Source organism: Tupaia chinensis, unplaced genomic scaffold (genome assembly GCF_000334495.1).
Source record: "Tupaia chinensis unplaced genomic scaffold, TupChi_1.0 Scaffold000253_1, whole genome shotgun sequence".
In the NCBI taxonomy this organism is placed as follows: domain Eukaryota; kingdom Metazoa; phylum Chordata; class Mammalia; order Scandentia; family Tupaiidae; genus Tupaia; species Tupaia belangeri.
Genome location: NW_006159733.1, coordinates 878461 through 895793, shown reverse-complemented (window position 1 = coordinate 895793; position 17333 = coordinate 878461). Strand labels below are relative to the sequence as shown.

The window sequence follows — 17333 nt, the reverse complement described above, 5'->3', positions numbered from 1 at the left end:
GGAAAGGAAAGGGTGACGGGAGGAAGAGAGGAGACTGAGAGCAGGGCTCAGGAAAAGAACTGGAACAAGACATGATTAGGTTAAGTCTAGTTATAAATTTATCAGAAGCTGTGCGCACCTGTTTTAAAAGTCCTAAATTTACATTCCAAAAACTGCCCCCCAACCCCCAAACCCACTGTCCCTGCCTTGGAGCTATCGTGAAAGTCTATGCACAAAAACTGAAACAGAAAATAAAAAAAGAACCCGGCCCCTGCAACCCCAAAACAAACCCGAAATGCTGTACATTTTTTTTTACACATAGGATTAATATAGGCATATAGGTGGCATGATTCAATTAAAAGGCTTTACTTTTTATGCCCCCCAAAAAACAAAAAACAAACAAAAAAAACCCCCAATAAATAAAAGGTGCTAAAGTTAGCATTAAGAATTTGGTTGCAATATATTGACAAAAACTGGGAAGGCAAATCCTCAAAGCTCCCCTGATACTGATCTGTCTCAGCAAACTATAATGCAAATACATAAATAACGCAAAATATGATTGAGAATGTGAGATTTTCAAAACAGAGACAACATAATTCAGGTTAACTTTGTTGAACAGTGAATAAATGAATTCATCTACACCTGAATAAAACATATTTAACAATTGAAAAAAAATTTTCAACAACCACAAAAAGTAAAAACTTTAAACAGACATGAACAGGATTTGTTTTTAGGGCACACAAACGCCCCTGCAGCAGATTCCAACAGTAGCTGTACTGGTGCGTCTTCTACAGATGAGTTAGACACAGCTGGGCTCCACGCGGGCCAGGCGACCACTAACAAGGCGACAGGACAGTCACACAGGGTGAAGTGTCACACCCGGCCAGGACCCCCGGACTCCACTGCAGGCTGGCTTTGTGCGTAGGAGGCACACAAAGGAAGGTGATTCAGGCAGACATTATTCAAAAGCTACTTGGTCGAGTAACCACTGAATAATGTTTGGGAAAGCTTTGGGCATTTTTTTTTTAAGTTTTACTCCTTGTATTTAATTTTTTAAATAACAAGGTCACTAAAACTCATGCACGCTGCAAAAAACCTCATGCAGTAGTTAAGGTAAACCATCCAAGCAGTTTTTATTCATTAATATTCATAAATACACACAGCAGCTTCATTAGAGATTTCAATTTTCCTCTTCAGTTTGAACGTGGAGTATTAGGAGAGCCTTTGCATGTCAAGGTACAGGAAGCAGAGACCACCCCTGCACTGCTACCTACATTTACCTGCTAGAGTAAAAATTAGTTAAGTGGAAATGATTATCATATATATTTTCTCTCTTCCTTTTGAATGTACACAATGTAACAAGAGTGACAGACCTGAAATTACAATCACCAAACAAACCCAAGATAGTTGTTGTCCACTTTCATTGGCAAATACAGCACAGAGGACATTGTCTGCGAATTGGGATGTCATCAAAGAGGAGGTGGTGGAGGCTCGTTTCCTTTATTACTCTCTTTTAAATTTAGGTTTTCTAAAGCAACATCTAAAGGCATAATATCTACACAGCCCATAGCACCAAAATCTGCCATCTCCCCCCGTTCATCCTCGTCTGAGGACGAGCTCTCTTCGCGCACTAGGGTGGACAGAAGGAGCTCTTGGACAAACAGGCTGCGGTCTGCGCGCTCGCTTTCCATGGACTGGCGCTCCGTTTCAGACATTTTAGGATCATTCAACCTTGTTAAGAGAAACTGGGCATTCTTTTTTTTCTTCTTCTTCTTTTTTTGGAGAGGGTTTTTTGCTATAGGGCGCGTGCGCTCGCCAGACAACCTGTGTGAGGCAAAAAGAAAAGACCGTATTGGTAAAAGGCCAATGAACAATGGCACGTCAACTTCTACGATGTCCTCCACCGTGCAAGCCTCACGGGTGGCAGAATTCAGACTCTGAGCCGTTACGGGAACAGCTTGCTCTAATTCGTACCTCAATTCCACTGAGATGAATTCCCCACACTTGCAGCAACACTGCTACCCTGAGGTGCAAATCTATGCTTTAATTACATTCCATGAGGAATTTAACAAAAATAAAAACAAACCCAACCATTTAGACTTCTCTCACTCCTGCCAGAAAAAACTGGGTGCAATTTTTTTCTGAAGAAAAAATTTCTAACAGATCAGATGCTTGGGAAGAAGGGATTTCCCCAACCAGAGTTTTCCTGTGGTTAGTAAAAACATGGAAAGTAGCAACCCTGCTCACACAAAAACCAACCCTGTAGTGAGCAGAATAGTCAACTGAAAAAACATCCTAAAGCTACCCCTGACTTTCCTCCATTATTTCCATCTAATTCGTCCTGAATTAAGGTATGCTGAGAAGCCTGAGAGGAGAAGAGGAACACACACACACACACGCTCCCCACCACCATCTCTCCCACCAAGGACCTACTGGTGGGGCAGGGCAGACGCAGGCCCACCTGTCCTCTATACCCGCCCAGCCCATGCGCCTGACCGTCTGGGCTAGCTGACCAACTTGGCTCACGTGCAGACACTAGACAGAGCTGACACCTGTGGCAATCTGTGAAGAAATTCTACTCACCTCTTATTACTAACTTGTTAAAGGACTTCACAATACCAATTCTCCAAGAAAAAAGCTGAGCAAAATCTGGTTTAGTTTCAGTACTGATTTTGTTTTTTATACTTTTAGTGACAAAGAAAGGGAAACAAGTTTAAGAACTAAGGTCATGGAAAGTAGCAAACCAGGGAGAAGCAGGCACACGTGCTAGGCCACTTCTCTGAGACCCTGAGGGCATCCTGAGGGCATCCTGAGTGAGCCCAGAGACAGACTCACTCCATGGTTCATTTACCCACTTGCTCCCTGCTGTCCTACCAGTGCTGAAAGGCACAGGAGCATCCCAAAGTCTTAACGGATGACGCTGGGCTAATGTAGGCTAAGCTCTAAGTGCTTCGTGTGGATTCGCTCTTCTGACTTCTATGAATTAGGTCCTATTAATATCAACATTTTATAAAGGGAGGAAACTGAAGCAGAGGTTAAATAACTTGTTCAAAATCTCACAGCTGGGGGCAGCCGGTGCTATGGTGGTTAAGGCTCTGGACTTCCACATGGATGACCACAGTTCAAGTCCTGGACCTGGAGGCTGCTTTCTCCTTTCTCACATTCTTTCTCTTTCTTTCTGATGAGCGCACGCGCCCTAAATCAAATTAAAAACAACAATAATATCAAAAATAAAATTGAATAATTGGGTTTTTTTTGGAGAGGTTTTTGTTATGGGGCATGTGTGTTCGAAGGAGAGATAGAAAGTGAGAAGTCACTGACCCTCCCACTCCTGGGAAGTGGGGATGGCCATGCCACAAATCTTTTATTTATTATTATTATTTTTATTTGACCAGTGAAAGAGAGAGAGAGAGAAAGTGGGGAAGCAAATCACCAGGTCCAGGACTCACATAGTGATTGGGTACATGGGAGTCCAGTGCCCCCACTACCATACTACCATGCCACCTGCCAGTCCCGGAATCTGTTAATAAAAGGAACTGCAGGGACCAGCAGTTAGCATAATGGCTATGTTGCTGGACTCCCATGTAGTTGAGCGTGGTTCAAGTCCCGGACCCGGTGGCTTAAAACTCAAGCCAGGCACATGTGTGTGCGTGCCCAAGATCCTGAGAGGAGAATGGAGGAGAAGGGATTGTGGTGTGGCCATCCCCCCTGGGGGGTGATTTCTCGCTTTCTGTCTCTCTATCTCTCTCTGTCTGTCTGGCAAGTGCATGCGCCCTATAGCAAAAACCTCTAAAAAAAAAAAAAAAAAGGGAACGGCAAATCTTGTGAGAACCTTCAAAATGGGAGTACCATTAATGGGGCTCTTACTATTTGCCAGATACTGAGCCAGACCATATATACATACCAATATTTCATTTAACCCCAAAATATTGGGTATTAACCCAGTAATTGTCTTGTATGATGCAAAATTTCTGGGATATTGATGATAAGACCGAGGTGGGACAAGCTGAAGTGACATGCCTAAGGCCCAAAGCTAGTAAGCGACAGAGCTGTGTTCTAGACCAACGGTCCTCAAATGGTTTTTATTCTGTTCCCACAATACGTTATTTACAATTATACACACATAGCACTGTATTAAAAGAGATATTTAAATGTATGAGATAAAAGAACTATAAATAAAAATTACAGTATGTTCTTGCAACATCCCAATGAATTGTCACACACACTGTGTTCTGGAGAGACTGAACGTTTTAACTAACTTTCTTCTTCATTTTATGATTTATAATTTATATTCCTTTCGGTTCCATTAAAAGCCAGAATTAATTCAGGTTCATTATCTGTTGAGCCTCAGTCTCTACTCACCATTGCTTTTTATTTTCTTTAGTTACATAAAATGCCTATGAGTAAATCTGGCAGAGGAACTCATTCAGTAACTAACAGCAGATAAGAACTCGATTTGACCCAGTCGGGTGGTTCACTGTGTACCAAATATTACTCACACCATGGTAAACCACTTAAAAAAATTTTTTTTATTTAATTTTTATTTATTCATTCATTTATTTTAATTTGATCAGAGAGAAACACAGAGAGAAAGAGAAAGTGAGAAAGCAAGCCACCAGGTCTGGGACTCAAACCACGGTCAGCCATGTGGGAGTGTCCAGCGCCGTAACCACCACGCCACCTGCTGGTCCCAGTAAACTACTTTTTTAAAGTTACCTTTTTGTGCTAACCATAAGAATTTAAGTCTAGCTTCTTAAGAAATTCACAAGAGAAAACCACTACTGTATAGTGACATCTTCTTTTGCACATTTACTGTTAAACAGTAGATAGAAACTGGCAATAAAAAGAAAGCAATGTTAATTATGATAATAAGTCTAGTATGAGTTTAAGTTTTATGGGAAAATAAATTCTTATTAGACTATTTATTTAAGAAGACCAGCACTTTAATTTTATCTAAAATAATTATTTTTCATATTGTTGGGGAAATACTGACTACAGAGTTCTGATCAGAGAGCTCTGAGTTTTAATGGTCTGATTCAATGGTGGAGTTTTAAAGTGCATGTATATACACAAAAGAAAAATGTTCATTTCAAACTGCAAAGTGCTAAGAAACACTACTTCTCAAACAAAATGGAAGCGAGCTACCTTGTTAAGAGAAACTGGGAATTCTGGAGAGCTTGCTGGCTGCTTTCTGTATTAGCTGTGTTGGTTGTCGCGGTGGACTGTGTGATCGTGGTGGTGACGCTGCTCGTGTTAGTGCGCCGGGTCGCGTTGCGTGCGGTCTCCAGTTGCTGCCGTGCTGCCTGAGCATGCTGCCGTTCCAGCTGCAGCTGCATCTGCAGTTGTTGTAACTGAGAAGCGGAAGGGCCAGAAGAATTAAGCTGTCCTCCTGCAGAACGTCTCACTCCTGACAACTGAGATAAAAGCTCTGCCAATGGAAATGAAGACCATTAATGTCCACTGAAATGCTGAGGGAAACAAAGTGCTACAGATGGCTTTTCTACGACAGGGACACCAAAAGGCACTGTGAGGCCCAGAGTTCAGATCCTGGGTCAGCTGGAACATGCTGGGCTGCTGGGCGCACACATGATCCTGGCCGGCTGGATCGTGTGTGTGTGTGTGTGTGTGTGTGTGTGTGTGTATTGGGATGTGACAAGACTCTGTTTCTGTCATGAAATAAATAAACTTTAAAAAGCACAGTGGCAACGTACAGTTCCAACTAGAAGCCCGGTATCTTTTAGGGTGACTCCTGGGCGCAGGAGCTACCGTGAATAGGGAAAGCAAACATGTGACTATTAACTCCCACACAATATTTTTGTTTTAAGCAGAACTTAACAGAGATTTCTTAAACAATTATTTGCACAATGGATTTAGTTATACTTTCTTGTAGTACTTAACAGATTAAAGTGGTTCATCTATAGGTCCAACCATAATACAAGGCCTTTTAACACGAGTCCCATGAAAGACTGGATCGTATTTACTGTTTCCTATATTCCCAGCAATCGGAGCAGGGCCTAACTCAGAGTCAGAACTCATACATTTATTGAATGAATGCATTCGGGAAGCCCGGGACATTTACTTCTGTGACCCCTGCATGCTCATCTCTGCCTTCTCTCTCTCACCCTCTCTGGCGCTGCTGCCTCAGGGTCCCGGGACCCCACTGCAGTGAGTACTGCTAAGGATGTGCAGGCGAGGCTGGGAGGGGTCCGGACTCTTGTGTCAACAGGTTCTATTCCTCGCGGGCAATGTGGGTCTCTGTCCCTGCACTTCCATCTGAGTAAAGTACCGCTTTTCCTCCCACCTCCTCTACCTACCGAGCTTACGGGGAACTGGCAACTGCTTTGGAGAAGTCCCCAGGCCAGGAAATGAATGAGCCTCATCCTTTTCTTTTTTTTTTTTTTAACTTTATTATTATCATTTTCCAGTTTGATCAGAGAGAGACAGAGAGAGAGGGGGGAAGTGAGAAAGCAAGCCAACAGATCCAAGACTCGAAACCGTGGTCGGCCATGTGGGAGTCCAGCGCTCTTAACCACCATGCCACTTGCCGGCCCCTCATCCCCTTTTTTTTTTTGGGAGAGATTTTTGCTATAAGGTGCGTGCGCTTGCCAGAAAGACAGAGACACGGGGAGACAGAAAGCGAGAAATCACCCCTCACGGGGGATGGCCATGCTGCAATCCCTTCTCCTCCATTCTCCTCTCAGGATCTTGGGCACGCACGCACGCACATGTGCCCGGCGTGAGTTTAAGCCACCGGGTTCAGGACTCAAACCAAGGTTGGCTACATGGAAGTCCAGCAACATAGCCATTACGCTAACTGCTGGTCCCGCACCTCATCCTTAACTCTCCAGCAAGGTAAATTCCTGTTTTCCTGTTCACTGCTGCTTCATCCCAGGGGTTTTTACACCACTCTTTTATGCAGTGAAATACATAATCCATCGTTAAATAAACAATTTTCACTAACATTAAAAAAAAAAAAGTCATGGAATTTCTCAATTTTGAATTCTGCTCCCAGAAATTGCATATACTTTTATCAAAGACAGCAGGTGAATATTTCCTCTGGATGAGAAAATATTTTTTTTTAATTTCAAAACTAAGTTTGTCAGACTTAAAAAGAGAAAAAGAAAAAGAAAAACAATAGGATCTATACTTCTTAGCCTTGTGCTAAAATCAAGTGTAAAAAACACAGGCTCAGGCTGGCAGGTGGCGTGGTGGTTAAAGGCGCTGGATTCCCACAAGGTCGACTACAGTTTGAGTCCCCGACCTGGTGGCTGGCTTTCTTGCGTTCCTTTTCTCTCTCTCTCTGGTCAAATTAAAAAATGGTAACAAGCGGAATTAAATAAACAGCTATTTAAAAAAATCAATCAAACAAACAAAACATAGGCTCTTACTACATATGACCATTCTGTCTCGGTCCCACTAGTGCCGGAGGATAAGGGTGTGTGCTGTCACACCCTGCTCTTTCAGAGACGCCCCACTGTGCCTGTGCTGTCCACTCTGGCCATGAGCTCATAATCCTCTCACTTTAGGCTCCAGAGTAGTTGGGACTACAGATGCTCACCACTACAGAGGCTCTGTTAGGGTGGGCTGGAAGTGAACCTGGGCCTCTCATGTGGCCTCAGCCTGCCAAGCTGCAGTATTAACCAGGCTGGGTCTGTTGGGCTTATTTTGGTTGCTACACACCCAAATCTCCAAAGTACATTTGGAACTATAACATAATTTTACGCTGTACATCTTTTGTTTTAAAGAACGTCTGAGTATAGGTGGAGTCATTCTTATCTGAAATGTTTGGGTAAAGTGTTTTTAAGTTTGGATTTTTTTAAATTTTGGAATATTTGCATAAACATAATGAGATATTTTGGGAATAGGGCCCAAGTATAAATACAGAATTCATTTATGTTTCATCTCAGCCTTGTACATTTAAGTCTACAGAGAACTTCATACGATGTTTATGAATTGCTGTGTTTGGACTGCAACCTGTCACAAGAGGTCAGGTGTGGAATTTTCCAGTTGTGATATCATTTTGGTGCTCAAGAAGTTTCAGATGTTGAAGCACTTTGAATTTCAGATGGAGGATGCTCAACCCAGAAACCTGTTCCTAGCTTCTGCCACAGACCTGAACCTGAACCTGTCTGTGTTTCAAGTGGTCTGCAGGGTATACCACAGCAAACACCTTCTGCCATGTGGGTGCATTTCAGAAGTGCTGCCTTTTTTATTTTTTTAAAGAATTATTTAATTTAATTTAATTTAACTTATTTATTTTAATTTGACCAGAGAGGGAGGGAGAAAGGAAGAGGGAGTAGGAAGAGAGAGAGAGAGAAGAGGAGAAGAGAAGAGAGAAGAGAAGGGGAAGAGAGAGAGAGATAGAAAGTGAGAAAGTCAGCTGCCAGGTCCAGGACTTGAACCACAGTTGGCCATGTGGGAGTCCCGCACCCTTAACCACTATGCCTCCTGCTAGCCCCCAGAAGTGCTGCTTTAAACCTGTACACACTTCTCAGAGTCTTACCACTGTCTCCTTCATGTTCTTGAGGATCCTCAAGCCACATGATTTCTGACATTTCACTTGGACCCTTGGGCTCTGTAGCCAACTGATCAGGTTTGTCCTGCACTACAGACTCAGTGACATCAATGAACTATAGGTTTAAATGTTGCTTTATAATAAGGTTCTTCAAGTGATTACAAAATGTACGTCTTAGTATGTTTCACAACAGTATCGTTCTCAAGTCAACACAAGGACAGAGAAATTCCTGTTTCACTCTCCTCTGCAAGAAAAACTTAAGTCTTTGGTCTCAGCAATGAGCTATTACTCTGTCCACTTGTGCAGGGCCGAACCATGGAAGTCTGGACAGCTGCCAACTCTGAAATCTTTAGTGATTTTCTTGGGCTTCAACTGAGTCCACAAATATAACATAATGACATTTCTTATTATCCTCCTAAGTACGAAACAATATAAATTGCTTTACGTTAACTGCTTTCAAATAAGCTTGTAAAATGTTTGGGAATTTGGTTAAAGAATATAGATATAGGATCAGAGATGCAAGACTACAAACAAACCCCAGAAACCCCTGTCATTTCTATAATGCGAGACTAACTTACCAGCTATAGGATCCATGGCTTCCCTATTGCTTGGAGAATATGAACTCTGAGAAGAAGAAAGTCCACCAGTAGAACTGCTAGTAAAGTGCATGTTTGATCTACGAGCACGAGGACCTCCTAATCCCCGGCCAGGGTGAAACATTCTACGTACATGTCGAACACCACTAGATTCATCATAACTCAAAAGTTAAGAAAAAGACCAAAGTATTTCACAGGAAAAAAAAAAAGATCACTTGAGCCCTTGTTAGACAGACCTATGTATTTCATAAATTGTTAAGCATTTAAAAACAGCACATTTAGGCCCAACCCCTGTGCCACAAGCAGCAGAGCGCCACTGAGCAGTAACAGAGTCACAGGGGGCCCTGAGTGTGGATCCCCGGTTGACCAGAATATGCCAGGCGTACCTGAGATCCTGGCTGGCTGGAAGTCTAAGGGGAGGATCACCGTGTGGTGAGACCATGGTCAAGGTTACCTCTCTCATAAAAAGAATAAATAAAATAAAATTTAAAATGCATTTCATTTAGAATGCTAATGTCCCAACTCCATCTATGAGGGCTATTAACCTTAAAAAAAAGACATTCAATATAAAGCAACCCGTGAGAATGTGTGTGTATTGTATAAGAGTAAGGTAAGAAAAACTTCCTCTGAGTGGTGAGAAATTTCTTCCCTGGCTCCATCTCTGATTACCGGAGAAACACTGCTAGACAAGGTCAAAGGCGTCTGGTCTCTAAACCTGACCTCAGTACTGATTTCAGACAATGTTTATATCCAAACAACTGTAATTAATAGGTTGATTTTTATATTTGGGGAGAGCTGTACTAATATACAATTAATGAAATCTCAATGATCTATAATGAAAAGCAAATAGTATGAAAATTGAAATCCAGTAGATAAAGGATTCCTTTTGGTTATTAGTTTTTAATTTTGTCTTTAAGCTCTTCCCAGTGCTGCCGATAAGCAGAAAACAGATCTGAATTGTGTAAGTGAATACAGAGACCAACGTGACACGTACTGAGAAGCCAGCTCTCCGGAGTCTCGCTGTCGCACACAGCTGACTGTGAGTCAAAGCAGACAGTGCCAAGCAGCAAGCAGCTGTCCAAACTCCTGAAGAAAACCATGCTTCCACCCAGGCAAGTGGGTGTGGGAAAGCCAGATACAGATGGTCCTAAACTTACAACTCTATTTAATGGTTCAACTTTTTATTCTTTTTTAAAATTTCATGATCATTGTATTTTGTTTCTAAAAAACAGCTGCGTGTGGGGGGTAGCAGGTGATGTGGTGGTTACGGTGCTAGACTCTCACATGGCTGACCACAGCCTGAGTCCTAGACCTCATTGCTAAAAAAAAATATATATATATATATCACACTAGGCATGTGTGTGTACATGCCCCAAATCCTGAGAGGTGAATGGAAGAGAAGAAATTGTTGTGTGCTCCCCTGGGGGGGGGGGGGATTTCTCACTTTCTCTCTCACTGTTTCACTCTGGTGAGTGCATGAGCCCTATGGCAAAAACCTTAAAACAAACAAACAAACAAACAAACAAACAAACAAAAAACAGTTGAGTGTGAAGTGCACTCCAGGAAAAAAAAAATAAATAAAAATAAAAATGGCAGGGGAAAAAGTTCTGGTGCTTAATAAGCTTACAGGGAAGAACTCCCTGATGTTAAAGTCACTACTTGGTTTTTTTCTTGAGAGGTTTTTGCTATAGGGTGCATGCGCTTGCCAGACAGACAGAGAGAGACATAGACAGAAAGCGAGAAATCACCCCCTAGGGGGGATGGGCATGCCGCAATCCCTTCTCCTTCGTTATCCTCTCTGGGTCTCAGGAACGCTTATCCTCTCGGGATCTCGGGCACGCACGCACACGCGCCCCGCATGAGTTCTAAGCCACCGGGTCGGGACTCGAACCGCGGTGGACTACGTGGGAGTCCAGCGACATAGCCATTATGCCAACTGCTGGTTCCCAAAGTCACTACTTGGTTTAAGTACCTAAAAAATCTGCATGTTTTCAGGATAACAGTCATGGTAACATTTTGTTTTCTAGAACTTAATTCTAAGTAATCTAAAATGTACAGGGCTGGCTCTATGGTACAAGGATAATGAAAAAGCCAGATCCCACATGTAACTATGGTACGAACCCCGGCCCACTTGACCTTATTTATTAAACGTGCCAGGCATGCACATGAGTGCCCAGAATTTGACAAGCTGAAGGACTGGAGGAAGCAAACTGCAGCGTAACCAGACCCTGTGGAGGGTGCTACCAACCCCCTTCACTCTCTCTGAGTACTCACACAATCTTACAAAATAAAAATAACAACACAAGCTTTTTCTTATCCTTCTATTTTTGCATTCTTATTTGCTTGGTAACCAGAGATATTTAAAATCTCATGAAAACAGAGGCAGAGTAGATGGACTATTCTACTGAATGGACGGATACTGGCATCACCGGAGACTGAATTTTCTGGAGAAATTCAGAATGTCCACCTGGTTTTAAATTATTTCCCTAATTTGAGTAAAACATAAGTTAAGAACAGCTCTTCCTGCTGGTGGCATGGCGGTTAAGGTGGCTGGATCCCTCTTGGCAAACTGTATGGTTCGAATCCCAGACCCAGCAGCTTGAGAAACATGCCAGGTGTGTGTGTGCACAGGTACGTGCCCAAAATCCTGAGAGGAGACCAGGGAAGAGGCTACAGCGTGACTATCCCCCTGGGGGACATTTCTCACTTCCTCACCCACTTCTCACTGGCAGGCATGTGCCTGAAAGTCGAAAACCACCACCACCATCATCTTTCTGGGTCCTGTAAAGATTTCTTGTGTACAAAGAACACAGTGACTCAAGACTTAAGTGTTCTTGGCCCATCTAGATTTTCTTATTCTCAAAAAAAAAAAAAAAAAAAAAAAAAATCACTGCCTTTTCCACGTTACTCTCAGGGCCTCCGTGTGCACGAACAGGAAGCAGGTTCCTCTGCTGACTCAGTACAGCCCGAGACTGGCTCAGGTTTGGGTTCAGGCTCGAGTGGGGCTGACACTCATCTCTGTTGGTTCTACCTCTGTCTTCCCGCTAGTCCCCGTGTACCTGCCTTACATGTACAGGGCCACATCTCCTCAGCCAGAACATCAGAACTATGAGTAACGAACAGAAGCTGCAGAACCAGAAAACCACCAATTTCCCCTAAACAGGCCTGAGGTTGGATCATGAGTGTCAGTAGTTATTCAAGGGATTCAGAACAAAGTCTGGCAGAGAGAAAAGTTCCAATACGCTCCTGAACTGCTTCAAGTTGCAGCAAACAAGGGGACAGAGCCCAGGGTTAATAGGTCATTGTTTTAGAAGAACAATTCATACTCTGAAACCAGGAGCCTTGAGTTTACGAAATCAATTGTTCAGGTAATCTCAGAGAACTTTGCCAGGAACTGCTGAGAGATAGGATGGGGATGTAGAAATGAAAGCAGAAAAGGAATCTGGAATAAGACCTGACCTTATGGTATTCTGCTCAAAGACTGGGCAGGAAATGGCTCTTTCTAGAAAAAGGGAAAAAGACACCCCATGATGTATATCTGGCCTCGCCACCCCAACACATCACACCCACAACAGAGTAAGGCTAGGAGACACGAGAGAGAAAGCAAAAAAAAAAAAAAAAAAGCCACTTTAAATTAAATTTTCACTGGATTAACATTTTTCTCTTCTGTATGAAAATACCCTTGTGGAAGACTTATAACCTGGTCAAACTGCCTTTTAAAAAATCTGATTAAAATGAACAAAAGATGATGGGCAAGTCAATTTCACTTAATGAACATAATAAAAAAGGAAGCGAGAAATTGTATTTCAACACCAACTCAATTTTAGGAAAGGATCAAATAAATAAAAATTGGGGATTTGTTTTTTCCTCTTTGGGAGTATTAGCCTTAAAAATAATCAAAATGACAAACGTTGTAAGCACCTCCTTCCCTTTTTGCCTCTTAAAAGGATATTAAATCTCTAGGGGCTCTGTGTTCAAGTGTAAGGTGAGCTGCAAAGTCATCCGTGACATGATTAGGGTCGCCTCCAGGTAACGCTGCACATATTGGACAAATCTGAAATGAAAGTAAAGAAAGCAGGTTTAATAAATGAACATCGACCAGACATCTTTCTGGACCAGTATTTTGGTAAGAATTGTACTGTCAAGTTTTAACCAGGAAGAAACACAGGAGTGAAAAGCAGGAAAGGCCTTTGCAAGAGCTGCAGCACATTGGTGCTGCCACCTGCTATGAAAACTGTCTCAGGGTCAGACACAGCAGAGTTTGACAGCAGGTTTAAACTTGACCTCTGGCAAGGCCTTCCAGCAGCCTGGCTGACTCGTATTTGCATAGTGTAGCATAACAGTTTCCATTAAATTTTTTGAAATGTGCTATTCAGTGCACATTCCCCCCAAAGTAAGCCAGGCAGAGGCCCAATCCCCAAGATAGCAGAGGTCTGATTAAAATGTGACTGTATAAACTTAGAATTGTTGAATATGACAGGGTAAAACAAGGATTACAGATACCATGAAATGTGCTCTATAAATTCATGAATGGGACTTGTAAGGGGAAAACGAGATGGGAGCTCGTATTTAGAACCTTGTTTTCCAGAGAGATGGGCAGTCGGGCAGAAGTCTGTGACCAGGTCAAGTCCAAGGAGTAGGAAACCAACTTTCCTGTGGGTCTATGGTAAGACAGAGAAGCAAAAGTAGGAATAACGTGACGTGCATACAGGCAGAGTTCAGGGGAGGCTTGACAGGTTAAGAAGGTGGTTTCTGAAACAGTCTCAACAACTGGTGAAACAGGGGCAGGAGAGGGGAAGGGTGAAAAGGAGCAAACACTTTAGGAGGGAAGGCCCTACACCTCTGGAGTTCCAAACAGGTAGGTCTGCCCACTACTGCCTAGTCTTGAAGCACGAGCAACTTCAATCTTAAAGAACAGAGCTAAGAAGAGAGGTCGATGCAAAGGGGCACATGCAAAGAGAACCCCAAGAAATGCACAAAGCTGTGGGCTTGTGCCTCTCCGTGGGTAAGAGCGTTAAAGACGGGGTATGAAATTCATGTTGCCAGCATGTGTGCCCTGTGCAAAATTTGGGCAGGCTGACCTCACTGTTTACTTACAAGAGTGGGAGAAGGGGACAGTGATAGAGGGAAGGAGGAAGGGGAACGCTGAGGTAGGGAGGGGCAAACAAATTCCTCTGGTCCCTAGCAACTTCCCATCTTCCAGTACCCAGGAAGCAGAAGTCTCCTGAGAGTTTGACTCTGATCTGAGAATGGTCTCTCCTGTGCCCAGTCAGCTGTCCTGATTATCTGGCACAGGACTCTGAGAAAATACCCTCAAGAAAACTAAAGACTCTCGTGAGAAACAACATTTAAGAATGGCGGTGTGCACACGAACTAGAGAGGTCACAGTGGAATGTTCTGAAGGGCAAGTAAAGGAAAGCAGATAGACACACTCGTGCCTTTCTTAGAAGATGCCAGAATGGGTGTCAGTAAGACATTTTTATCTGTGAGAAGAAGGTAATTGTATCTGTTCCCAGGTTTACAGATTATCAACGATCTCTCTACTAGAAACCTCAGTTTTACTTCTGTACCATTTCTGTGCTCTGACACTGTGTGGTAGTATCTGATACACTCATTTAACGTTTCACGTGTTTCTGCCTTGCCTATCTAGATTGTAAACTTTTAAAATTTGCTATAGGACGCATGTACCCCCAACAGGGCCTTCCTGCCACCATCAAACTCAATCTCAGCTGTAATGCCCAAGGAGGTCCCAGGACATGAACCCAGGAACTTTTCCATGTGGTCCAGATGTAGTACCATTGTGCCACTACCTAGCCCCTAAAAGGTAAGCTTTTTACTCAACTATTAGGACAATTTGCCAACATCAATAAACTTCCCACAGACTTCCGCTGCTGTGTGACAGAGTAGTATCTATTACCTACACAGGAAATGCTACATAACACATGAAAGTTACGACGACTTGTGGGCCAGCTCAGTGGTACGGGGCAATGCGCTGCTTAAGCGATGTGGACTCTGTATGGAGAACAGAGGGCTCGCAGTTGCCTAAGGACCTCTAAATACTAGGTGCAGGTGCCCATGATCCTGGCTCGTCAAGATGGCTGTAGGGGAAGGACTCATGGCATAGGATGATGCTGAGTGTAATTGTCTGTCTGTCCTTTACTTTCATAAAGAAATAAACTTAAAAAAAAAAAAAAGACAATGTCAACATTAAGGCTCACAGATTTAGCTGAAGTCAAGTGATCGTTATTATTTTTTAAATTTTTTTGCTACAGAATAGGTGCATGCACTCACCAGAGACAGAAAGAGGGTGAGAAATCAACCCCCAGGGCAGATAGCCACCCCACAATCCTTGTCCTCCACCCTCCTCTTGGGATCTTGGACATGCATGGCAGCATGATATTCAAGTCACCAGGTCCAGGACTTAAACTGTGAAGTCAGTCATGTAGACCCAGCATCTTAACCTCCAACCCACCTGCTGGCTCTGAGTCAACTGATTCTTAAATCTGGCTAAGGGCATGAATCATCTGGAGTGCTCGTTAAAAAGTTTCCTGGGCCAGCCGGTGGCATGTGGTTAAAGCAGTTGGATCCTAGACAGCTTACTGAGAGGTTTGAGTCCAGACCTGGCAGCTCAAAAAACACTGGTACATTTGTGTGTGCCCCAAATCATTCAGAATGGAGAGGAAGGGACTGTGATACGGCCGTTATCCACAGGGGATGCCTTTTTACTTTCTCTCTGGCAAGCGTGCTTTATTCCTGGCAAAATTTTTTTAAAAAGAAATTATGTATGTACACACACATGGTTTCCTACATCCAGAAAAGGATTTGTCCGTATTTTTGACAAAGATCCCAGGTGATTCTTCTAACTGAATACATTTGGGAAACAGCTCAAAATACACTACGGCAGGCTAGCCTGTGACTCGGTGGTTGGGGAGGTGGAAAGTGGACATCCATTGTTTAAGGCCTAGTGCAAGTTGCAAAGTCCTCCTCTGGCTACTTCTTGCATTATTCTCTAATCATGTCAGATGAGCTATTTTGGCCTTTAGCTATGCCACAAGGCCTGTGTGTGCTGAAGCCATGTTTTAAATCCGCTATCCTGCTGGGAATCTTACTTTGAGAATTTTATGACTTTACAAAGCAACACTTCACCCATTATACCTAAAGCCTGGAAAGTTACATTCAGAAGCTATGAATACTTGCCTTTATAAAAGGGCAATAAACGTTATCCTTGTCAAGTTGTCATTAATAGCTGGCATAGGAATTAAATAGAAAGGCTTTTCTTCTGTGATTATCAGTCTGAGGTAAAGAAAACGGGTAAAGCAAATGTGTTGCTCTCATTTTTTTTCCATTTTCATGGTTAAGGACTCAGCTCGTTTTTGCTTTGGCATATACTTTCCCTCATATACAAGCCCTCTGCAACCCCTTGTTTTTGTTGTCCCATCATCACTGGAAAAATCCCCCTTCCCTACTGCTTCCTCCAATTACTGCTGTGAGTAACATTAAAAGGAGTATTTCCTTGTCTCTGAGGAGTTACAGGTTCTGAAGCAAAATTAAGATGCAATGAAGAACCCATATGCTGTGGGAAGCTATGGTCTAAACTCCATCTTCTAGACTCCCGAAATATTCAGATAAGATAGGCCTAGGTGCACAATAGCCAAGCATCTGAATACTTTTAGAGTCATTGAAATCCTCAAGGCTTATTGAACCTCCTGCTTTAAGGAAGAAACTTTTTGTAAATCTGAACTCAAAATCTCTCTCTGTGGACACCACATTGCAAAGCACAGTAGAGATGAGATTTTTTCACAGAATGACCAGAAACCACTGCAGAGGCACAAGAAATATGAGAAACCAAGAAAATATCTCTCCCCTAAAGGAAAAGAACAACCCTTCACCACCCTCAGACAGTACAGTAGAACTTGTGGAAATGGCCAATAGAGATTTCAGAATATTCATAGTGACAAAACTAAACAAGATGCAAGAGCTGAGAGACAATGAACTCCAGAAGATGGAGGAGAAAAGGGACAGCAAGTTCCAGGAGGTGTTGAAGTTCTTGCAGGATCTGAAAGATGAAATACACACCATAAAAAAGAATCAAATGGAGCTCTTAGAAATGAAGGCTACAATACAGGAAATCAAAACCTCCCTCAATCTCTCAAAAAAAACAAAAACAAAACAAAACAAAAAAGGGAACCAGCAGTTAGCGTAATGGCTATGTCGCTGGACTCCCACGTAGTCGACCGCGGTTC

At 42.8% G+C, this 17333-nt stretch overlaps 1 protein-coding gene across 1 annotated transcript in view; it reads right to left on the bottom strand.

Moving 5' to 3' along the window:
- Positions 1-559: 559 nt before the first annotated feature.
- The window catches only part of KCMF1 (potassium channel modulatory factor 1), a 101359-nt gene continuing 84585 nt past the window's right edge, over positions 560-17333 (bottom strand). The window contains exons 4-7 of the mRNA XM_027772111.1: positions 13043-13144; positions 9073-9247; positions 5125-5407; positions 560-1710 (exon numbers count right to left, since the gene is read on the bottom strand). Coding sequence (XP_027627912.1) covers positions 1449-1710; positions 5125-5407; positions 9073-9247; positions 13043-13144 — 822 coding nt within the window. The 3' untranslated portion in view covers positions 560-1448. The remainder of the gene's footprint in view (positions 1711-5124; positions 5408-9072; positions 9248-13042; positions 13145-17333) is intronic.